An 11,110-nucleotide genomic window follows, 5' to 3' on the forward strand; every position below is an offset into this window, starting at 1 on the left:
TTAATTAATAAAGCATTTCTGTAATAATATTACAAATTACTTGTAGTTTCATTCCGTCCGACACCCAGCACCATGGACATAATATTACATGATAAATCCAATGCATTGTCATTTTATTTTACTACTTTAAAAAACAAACCTTGTTGTATATGACATATAATAAAGAAAAATAAGAGAGCTATATGCTAATTATGAAATTTTGTATTGATCAAGTATACAATCATATTAGTATACTAATCTATGAGTTTGTCCAGAAAGAACGATTCGCCGCGATTCTCGCACGTATAACGCGCGACCGTTGCGTCCACAAAGTGCGTACCAACGCGCGAATTCGACGTGCACTCGCCCTCGAGTTCGAGAGTCGCGCGTTAAGTGGACGCAACAAAGCGTCCCTAGTATGCACCGAGAGTCCGGCGTAGTGCACGCGATTTACGCGCGTATTTTGAATTCGCACGATGCTTGTGGACGCGATGTATTGACGTCTAGTATCTCTGCAACGCGCGTATGAATTCGCGCGATACGATTCGCGTCGAATTCGCTCCTTCTGGACAAGGTCTTGGAGTAAAACGAACCGACGTATGCTGCCAGATATCCTAAAAAATACATAATATAACTCACACTCTCGACTCGCAAAATTATGGCCATTTTACAATTATTCCTCATTCACCATTCGATAGGTACCACATCACATTATTTGTAGAAATCAGTCGTATCGTTTAGGTTTTCAAACACGAGAGTTGAAAAATATTAAAGAAAGCTAGAGGCTGAGAGGAGAGCTGCGCAAAAAAAAAAATGATGAATTGGGACATGCGACCATGAGATTGAAGCAAACATTCATCAAAAGGTGTAGATAATGTATTAGAGCTGGTCGACGATATTTTAAATTGGTTTTATTCTCTTCCTTACGAAAATAGGTTAGTATTGTCAACCACCTAATAATAATTTTATTTTGTTGATTTTAAGCTTGCGGACTTAATAATTGGGGAGGCCAAGATGCTAAATGTGTATTTTCTCGAGCGTCTCGGAAATCTATTAGAATTCACAGATTAGACGATATCATGAAAAAAAGTCCTATGTTTTCATTTGTAGCGGTAAAAAACTTTATTTGATATTTAAATAAAAAAGGGGGATATACTAAATACTCAATCGCGTTAAGATTTTGTTATTTTGAGTGCTCTAGCATATCACGGAAATAAAACATACATTAATCTTACGATTTAGGTAATAACTTGGAGCAATTAAGAAAGGGTAAAAATAAAAAAAATGACTCGAGCACGTCAGATGTTAGGGGTGTTTTACAACACAAGAAGTACAAATTTCGCTAATCTGACTATTTGAGCGTAACCTTCGAGAACTGTATTTTAAATTCCTGCTATATTTTTTAATTTCCTGCGGTTACTGTGAGCGCAACCACCAATATTAACTGCTCATACTTTCTGCAAGTTCTTAACAAAAGGTGAGGTGAATCGATTTTAATGATCTTTTTTATTATTTGAAAGCTGGTGTCAGTCCGTGTGTGTGATCCCATTTAAATTTAGGTCAAGTTCTGTCACTTTGAATGCGATTTTTTTTAAATAATCACTCTCGTTTTGACAACACCCACTGTGTGCGCTAAGTAGACTGTTTCGAAAATTGTATTAGGGACAGAATTCCTAATTGTTCCTCTTTTAAAAAACAGTCTTCGAAAGCATGTGTCTGTCTCTCGTAAGGTTGGCTCATGATGCTAAAATTTTATTTTAAAATATCGCATTAACTATTTGCGAAGATTTTTTTAATTAACCTTATCCTAATAAGTCAAGTCTTAACCAAATAAGTACCTACGCAATTTATCACAAGTATTTAGTGTTGCCCTTTATATCATTCAACATCAATGAATATCTTAGTTATAAAATACCGTAAAGAAGTTAGAGTAGGTACCTAGAAAGGAAGAAAAATGAGCATGGCCGGGAATAAAGGATTATCGGAATCCAAAGTTAAAGATATCTTATAATTACATACACAGCACGCTCTAATCTGTAGGTAGTCACGGCAGACCGACCAGTCAGCAACCGAAGGACTGATGTGTACGTATTGGCCACATGCAGCTCCCGCTGCTCGGGAAAGAAATTTGTAGCGAAACGGAAAATGATGTAAAATAAAAACGAGCACGCGAAATTGCATAAACATTCCTATGGATATTATGAACTACTGGACACTACAGATACGCTGTTAAAAAATATATATTTTGCACTAGTATTCTGTCCCTGTGTAATGGCCGGTTTTTGTGTATATGTTGAATAGTATTACATTCTGCCCAAAGATGCATTAAAATTTGTGTCGAAATATGTTAATTTCGATCCCCATAACTTCAAACCAATTTCTTATTATTAAAGTAGAAAGTTAGATAAGGATGAGAGACATTGCCATAATTTTTAATTTTGATCCATTCATTATGCCACACCCTAATTAGACAGAATTAAAAATTACATGATTTACATAAGTATGAAAACGTTTCAAAGTTTCAGAGTATAGTCGTTTGTCATATTTGTCAACAATTTTGATTGGTTCCGAGTTGAGGAGGCAAAAAAAAAATTGCAGACCAATTACAGTGTGGTCAAGGCTTTCTCCTGCATATTTTATTCGTATATTTGGCGAGTTCGTTTTTCAAACTTCATATGTAGTGTGTGATGACGTAATTATTTGTGAACTAATCATTTTATGGAAAACAGAGCAGAGAAAGAAAAATATAAAAAATTCTTAAATTATATTTAATTAAGACTTATATGAAAACTTGATTACTGCTATAAGTAATTTCAACGATAACTTATTTTTCGTCATCCTTCTCCTTCGCTTCCTTCGGCTTCGCTTTGGAAGCGCGCTCACGGTCGCGAGAGCGATCACGAAGGCGCGGGGACCGTGACCGCGACTTGTGGCGCCGTGACCTTGACCGTGACCGTTCTCGTCTGTAGGATCTGCAAAATAATTCAACTTTACATATGAAGATTTAAAAAAGAAAAACAAACATAATATGTTAACTGACATAAAACACTCCCTGGCTATATATCCACTAAGTGATATTCCGCACCAATAACTTAAACTACTAGCATTTGAAACTCGATATTTTGTATTGAAATTTCAACTGGTTTATGCACTCCGTTAATGCACTCTAACAAAAATAAGGTTAGAAAAATTCTTAACTTAGCAACTGGGGCTACACACACACAATTATGATATCCCAATAATTTAATAAATGCGAAAGTTTGTGAAGATGGATGTGTGGTTTTATTTATGTATATTTTTTATGTAATAGCGGTAAGGATAGGGGTCTTTGGCTTTCCCAATCACCGAACGAAACACAGTCGCATACTACTATTTCGCGATGATCTTCTGTTGGCGTGTGGTACTTCCCCGGTGCGAGCTGGCACAAACTAAATATGTATTGGTTACTATTTCATACAAAAACTAAACGGATATGAAGAATTTTACAATAATATAGGTTGTACATACATAGAATCACACATAGGTTACAATTTATGATGCAACAATTTTACAATATAAATTGTTTTTAATTTGTTAATAGAAATTGTTTCACCAAGGAAATATTCGATTATTTTTGATAGAAAAGAAAATTGCATTCAAATCAATGGTTAGGGTCAATTATTAGGACGAAATCTCTCTAACAAACTCAATAAATCTAACGAGAGGAACCATGAAGTCTGGACATATAAATAAAATGTAAAAGCATTTTTACTCAAAGATTCATTCGTGAATATAAGATTTCCTCTGCGAAGAATTTTATTAATGAGTTAAATAATTAAAAAAATAATTTGTTTGAAGACTCACTTTTCACGTGAACGATCCGGTTTAATGGAACGCGATCTCTCACGATCTCTATCGCGGTGATCCCTCTCTTCCTGAAAAGTTATAAAAAACGGGGAACATAAGTATATGAAAAAATAAATGGTTAAAACTTATGACATGAGGGTTTTTTAAAATTTTAAAGTCAAAAATCAAGACGACTTTTTAAGAAATACTTTGATTTGCCAAGAAAACGCAATATAGGGAATCTAACTAAATGTGGAAATTGAAAAATATTTATATGAAAACGAACATCAATATAGTACACAGCAGTGATGTTCAATATACTCAATAGGGTTGTAAATGGAAGACTAACTTTACACCTCTCGTCTGTTTGTTCTTTGAAATTAATGGATATAGAATTTTCATGAACTTGTTTGTATCTGTATAACGTTACTATACTTGCTATTCAACTCGAGAAATTCAACTTGTTACACATTAAGGGCTTGTTTCACAGCATACTAATAATATGTTCTGCGTAGCTTTTCTTTTAAAATCACAAATAATGTATTGCGGAATATTTACTTCTAAACATATTAAAAAGGCTATTATGGGTATTATCAGCAAGCTGTGAAATCAGCCGTAATTACATATATGAAATATATTCTGTGCGTTACCTCTTCCCTCCTGTCCCTCTCCCGGCGGTCTCTCTCCTCCCGCTCGCGGACCCGGTCGCGGTCACGGTCACGCTCCCGCTCGCGCTCACGGTCGCGGTCACGGTCGCGGTCGCGGTCACGGTCACGGTCACGGTCGAGCGGGTGCGGGGGCGGGTGGTGCGGCCTGTCGCAAACAATTATCTGAGCACACCGGGCATTTAGCCGTAACCTTTAGCTTTTGCCCGCGAGTTCATTTGCAAAACCAAGTGTAAAAGGTTCAAAATCCGGTAATTTTGTGAAGATTGAATGACAGGAAGAATATAGGAGACCTGTACATCCAAATTGTCACATTTATCATATTAGTACAGATTTTGTATACGATAAAATGCTAACATATAGCTAGGTATATAACCTAAATTCACAAGTGCGTAAATGTGACAGTTCTTATTGAAGTACAGATGTATATATGCGCCTTCATTGAGCCATGTTTACATTGTGTTGTATAATTTGTAATTTTGGCCCGTATAAAATTATATGATAAGATAATTAATTACTCCTTGCGTGGTGAATTTAAATTGTAATTAATTAGTTTCTCGTAAAAAGGCTATTTACAGTATGAATAATTATAAGAAATTGACCAGTGGTTAAATAAAATTCCAATGGGAATAAGATTTTTCCCCACCCTTAAAAGTAGCCTTTAACACTTGCTAGGATCGAAGGATCCTATAGGAAGCTATACCAGACACAGAAACCATACCATACGCGACGTTAATAAAAATATCAAACAAAACACACTTTTGTATTTATGATATTACTAGTAAGGTTACATACCTGTAGGGCGAGAAAGGTGCAGGCATCATGTGCGGGGGCGGGTGGGGCCCCGCGTGGGGTCCGGGGTGAGGCCCTGTATGGGGACCAGCGTGGGGCCCGCCGTGTGGCATGCCCATCGGAGGCCCGAGCGCGGAGGGCGGTGCCATGGGGCCCGGCGTCAGTTCCTTGATCTCGGTGGGCGCCCACCCGCTCTGCTCTGGCGGACCTGCAAGTCAAGTCATGTTTGTTTTAAATTTTTATTAGCTTATTCTTATAACTAATTAACTAAATAGTGTATAGTGTTAACCTTTATGAAAACTTAAAGATCGAAACAATCAAACAAAGAACTTTGCATGTAATTTTAAAAAAAATCACTACTAACACATAGAAACATTATCATTTACAATATATACCAACTCTTATGTAATGTGTTACCTATGACTTAAAGATGGGAATATATTCAAATAAAACTTTCGAGTGGCTGTGACGCAAAGCGATACGTTGTGAAGGACGCGCAGACGAAAATATTGATAATAGTTCTATTTGGTATATAGTTACTATTTAATATTAATAAACGAAATTGAGTTTATTTTTATATAAAATAAAATATATTTAAAGATTAGCTGAAGATTAATGAGTATATTTAAAAAAATAAATAAAAAGTATTTTTAAGGTAAAATTGTTCTTTGTTTAGATGTTTTCCAAGAATTGTGATTTTTTTTTTTCTATATCGCCCATCAATATAAAAAATGTTTTCAATACATCTGAGTCTAGATAGACTAGACTAACATACAGTAATGTTATTTATATATTTTTTTATGTTATACACATTTTCCACTTTTGAGTAAAACAAAGTGAAACATTCCTCGGTCGCTACATTTGGCATAAAAGGTTTCTGAATATGGGAGAGAATAAAAACATGACTTAACAAGAAAGGATCATTTTTTTCCTGGCGGGTGGTATCTGTTTGAAACTACACAAACAACATAGATTATAGCTAACGCACACTAACCCCAAGAGGGCTCCTCGTAGCTGGCGTGCGGCGGGTAGTAGTGGTCAGGCGCGAAGTAGTCGGGCGCGGGTCCGGGCGGGGGGCCCCCGCCGGGTCCGCCGGGCCCCGCGCCGGGTCCCGCGCCGGGGCCCGGACCCGCACGCCCGTACTCGCGCCGCTCTGCTGTCATTACCTGCAAATATTTTTTAAAAATTACAATAACCGGCTTTTGCTAGTCTTCATGTTTAAAGTGTTTTCAATACCACCACTTTCTTGTCGTAATTAATTTTGAATATTATTGCGATTGAAATCAGTACACTCTTCAGGTAGGAATGTATATGTAGAGTGCTATATATAATGTAACCTACATTTTGTTAGCAGCATAGCATTGTTTTTAATAATGTGTGTAGTAGTTTCCAATGTTCAACAACACAAAGTTGTTAAAATTATCCCTGTAGTTGTTTGGTTTAATAAAAAAATACAGAAATTTTTACTATCATAATGTTAATTTTAAAATAATAAAAATATCATATACCTGTATAGTGTTCTCTCTTGATTGATAATTATTTTGGTGATTCATAGGTGGGCCATCATCATGTCTCACTGGACCTAAAAGTGTGAAAATAAATATAATAATTATTCAATGCATTAACACTTACGATCTAAAAATAAATCTTTAATCATAAAGATGTAGAAAATTATATACATAATACACTCACAAAAGATCTAATTCGTGTTATTATTGCATCGGAAAGTAGTGTATTGCTATGATATATAGTGCCATGCAAATACAAATGCAATTGAGGCATCAAAGAAGAAAATTATAAAAAAAAATACTTTCCAAAAGATATAATATACTAATAAAATGTAAATAACAAGGTAGAGATAGTATTTATTTAAAACACTTTATTGTGCTACCAACAAAATACAAAAACAAAACTTATACTAAAAAAAAAAGGGAGATACAGCACAGAAGGCCTTATGGTAGTTAATGTGACATACTTAAAATAATCTTTAAATCAAATAATTTTGTTTCCTATTATATACTTTTTCATAACTTGTGTACTGATGATTAATATTAGTCATATATATCTAATATATAAAATTCTCGTGTCACAGTTTTCGTTGCCATACTCCTCCGAAACGGCTTTACCGATTTTGATGAAATTTTTTGTGCTTATCCGGTATCGACCAACATCTATTTTTCATCCCCCTAAATGATCAGACTAAGGCAGAACAGCGTTTGCCTGGTGCAGCTAGTTATACATATATATATAATCTTATATCTTTTAACGAGCAATTCTTGTATATATTTATATATATATATATATATATATATATATATATATATATATATATATATATATATATATATATATATATATATATATATGTCCGTATCCCGTAGGAATATCGGTATAAAAAGTGCCTATGTGTTATTTCAGTTTTCCAGCTATTTACGACGCAAATTTCATTGCAATCGGTTCAGTAGTTTTTGCGTGAAAGAGTAACAGACGCACGCATACATATGCATCCATCCTCACAAATTTTCGCATTTATAGTATTATTATTCGCCAATAGATGTCAGGAAGAATCATAATAAATTGGGACTACTCAAACGCAAGTAAGTTGAAGTCGATAAAACACGAATATATACAAGAATTGCTCGTTTAAAGGTATAAGATATCGGAATCGGCTCCAACGATTTTCATGAAATTTAGTATATCTTTTTTAGAAAATGTCGTATTCGTGTTTTATTCGTGTTTTATCGATTTAAACTTATTTTTTTAACAAATAGAAGGCGTTGACTCTTCCTGACATCTATTGGCGAATAATAAAAGTTCCAGCAGACGGCGTTGTTAAGTAACGAAGTCAATGAGTGTTTGCTTTGAGGTTAGACTAATTGTTTATATTGTTTTGTGTCTTTTTAACGCACGTGTACACTTAAAAATGCGTAAACGATCTTGGAAAAAAACGCTTATAAACAATCTAACTTCACGAAGTTAAACCGAGCAAAGCTCGGTCATCCAGGTACTAATAATAATAGTATACATTTATTAAGCACACCACACTTAAAATACAGAGGAAACAGCAAACAATATGAAATCAATAAAAATAAATAAAACAAAAATAAAATGAAAAACAAAATTTAAACTAAAACATTTGTGCATATTTGTGTGGCGACCTAAAAGGGGAGGCCCCTCAGCATCTATGCCGATATGGTCAGCATATCACTGATTTTCAGAGCCCCACCAGGCAACAACGCATTAGCCCAAAAGTTTCCCCTATTTTAAACAAAGTGACATGTAAGTTATATCAGTTATTATTTGTGATTGACTAACATACTCTCAAAATAATAGACTGAATCACTGAATTTAGTGGATTCACTAGATTCAGATTAGTTATGTTTCGGCCACTAGGCCATAACCATATAAACTCTCATAATTACTAATCTTAATCTCACAAGCACTGCTCACCTGGCGGCCTGCGCATGTCGGGCGCGTTCTGGCGCGGCGGGTGCGGCGCGTGCGGCGCGTGCAGCCCCACGCCCGCCTCGTTCACGCGCATGCGCCGCTGCCGCTCGCAGTACGCGCTCCACGTCACCTCGTTGAAACCATAGTTGAAGTAATCTGAAATTTAAAAAAAACGCACTGTCTATAGCCACTTTATGGTATTAGAGGATAAGTATCAAAAGATTTTCTTGCAGTAGATAGTGTTAAAAATGTAAATAAGTGTACTATATATAAATTAATCTACATATTTCTGTAGATCTAAGTCAATTTCAAAAATTAATTTCCACAGAAAGTTTAAGGCACTCTAGTCAATGAACTAATGCATATGTCTAAGTGGTGACAAAATCAACAGAATTTGATAAATGGATTAATCTTATATTGCACTGTAGCAACAAACAAAAATTGATTTTATTATTGTCCTCCAATTGAATACTTATTTTACTATGATATAAACTTAAATTTTTCTGCTATATGAAAAAGTTATAGTCAGAATATATCAGTTTAAAATAAAACGAAGTTGACTTATTAATTATCATCTACAAATTTACCTGATATATCAGCACCAGGCTTATTCCAAGGCTTATCTTCTATTGTATCAATATTGAATTCAAGTGCAGGTACTCCATTGATGCTGCCAGGGCCATCCATATCTTCAAGGGTGACCTTCCCTCCAGCTGCTGGTCCACTCCTAGGCTTGTCACCTCCTGAGGCAACTAAGCCTACCCCTCGCTAGAATTATATCAAACTATCATAAAACGAATACATTCTTCATTGTAACATAGAAGCCTAAAAATATGTCATGTATACATGAGTGAAGTTCTAAATAAATCTAAAGTTCTATATTATAATTATAGAACTAACACTAACATGTTTTCATATATCTCAATTTAACATTAATATTGAATAAAAATTTTCTGCACAGTGTCTCAAACGAAATTTTTTGCACATTGTTAGACACAATGTACAATAAATTTTTGTGAATTTGAATGATATTTACAAAAAATTCATTACTAATAATAATTTTTTTGTACAGCCATAACACTTACTAAACATAAGTAAAATTTAAAGGATATTGAAAATAAAAAGTTCTTTGGTGAAGTTTTTATTGACACACCACTGTAGCATAAGGTTACCTTAATATTCAAGCTGGCATAAGCTTGCGGGCCTGATTTGATCTCTCCTATTGTAACCTTGACATCATCACTGTCGTCGGAGTCTGAATCTCCATTATCCTGACTATCAGCATCACCATTGGTCTGACTCTGTCCATCTCTTTCTACTTCTCCAAAGTGTTCATCATTAAAATGGGAATCGTCGTTATTCCCTTCATTTTCATCCTGATCCTTTTCTTCTGTTTCTTGATCCTAAAAAGAGACGAAAATAATGTATACGTAATATATTTAAAAAATTTAAAAATAAAAAGATCAGAGATAATACTTGACATTTTGATTTTTAAATATTAGATACTCAACCAGATTGCAATCCAAATTTTATTACAGTACAAAAATTGTATGTATTACTTTCTGAAAAAAATAGACATAACCTTATTTGAAAGAAAAACAACATAAAAATTTACCGCGCTTTCAATTGTCGAAGGAAGTTGTTTTTCTTTTTCACTAAGATTTGGTTCCGAGCCTTCATTTTGATCAGTGTTGGACTCTCCGTACAACCATGTATCATCATTTTCATCATTCGGCGCCGTTTCAACAGCAGCGTCTGCCATCTTTGTTTGACAACTCGACCGTTCCGATGGTAGTAAATGGCAATTTGACATAATGTCTAATGATACTATGACAGTTCACTGACAGGAATAATTTTATCACAGGAGCCCACGGACAACGCATGGAACGTAGACCACAGACGTAGCGAGTATATAAACGCAAGGATGTAGGTATTGTACTCGCGGCTAACCACCAAGCTGAGCAAGAGAGGTAATGTGACGTTTCTAATGGAGTGACCATAAGATTTTCCTATGTTCTATTTTATTTGTTATATTTTACATTTTATATATATACTTTCTTTGTGTATTAGCTTACACAAAGAAAGATTTGGTTTTTGGTTTGTTTGTTGAATAAGAACACTTACCACGGTAAAATGCTGCATTCTTACAGAAAAATGGCATAATAGCGGGCAGTAAAAATTATCCTTCCGTACTTATCTATTTAAGTTTTCATTGCCAATAGGTGATTTAGAGGGGATTCGGAATAGATTATAAAATAAATTTACTTATTGACCTTATGGATAGAATATTAGTAAAGTAATTAGATAAGGTTTGAGTATCCAGGATAATATCAAAATCCCGGGACACGAGACAGCCTAATATCAAAGCCTCAGGGATTCTCGAGACTTACAAGAATAATAAT

At 34.8% G+C, this 11,110-nt stretch overlaps 1 protein-coding gene across 1 annotated transcript; it reads right to left on the bottom strand.

The window, feature by feature from the left end:
* Positions 1-2,726: 2,726 nt before the first annotated feature.
* On the bottom strand, positions 2,727-10,517 carry LOC119830097 (pre-mRNA 3'-end-processing factor FIP1). The gene is made up of 10 exons (XM_038352954.1): positions 10,324-10,517; positions 9,881-10,111; positions 9,296-9,476; positions 8,712-8,864; positions 6,770-6,843; positions 6,256-6,427; positions 5,265-5,469; positions 4,455-4,617; positions 3,823-3,893; positions 2,727-2,951 (listed from the first exon to the last, which is right to left on the bottom strand). Exons 1-10 carry the CDS (start codon positions 10,468-10,470, stop codon positions 2,804-2,806), a joined length of 1,545 nt encoding a protein of 514 aa, XP_038208882.1. The 5' UTR covers positions 10,471-10,517; the 3' UTR covers positions 2,727-2,803.
* Between the last annotated feature and the right edge of the window lie 593 nt (positions 10,518-11,110).

Source organism: Zerene cesonia, chromosome 11 (assembly GCF_012273895.1).
Source record: "Zerene cesonia ecotype Mississippi chromosome 11, Zerene_cesonia_1.1, whole genome shotgun sequence".
NCBI classification, from domain to species: Eukaryota; Metazoa; Arthropoda; class Insecta; order Lepidoptera; family Pieridae; genus Zerene; species Zerene cesonia.

Coding starts and splice junctions, on each gene's coding strand:
- LOC119830097 (XM_038352954.1), bottom strand. CDS start 10,470: ATGGCAGACGCTGCTGTTGAAACGGCGCCGAATGATGAAAATGATGAT. Junction 6,428..6,769: donor CAAGAGAGAACACTATACAG/GTATATGATATT, acceptor AAATATTTGCAG/GTAATGACAGCAGAGCGGCG. Junction 5,470..6,255: donor CTACGAGGAGCCCTCTTGGG/GTTAGTGTGCGT, acceptor CTTGACTTGCAG/GTCCGCCAGAGCAGAGCGGG.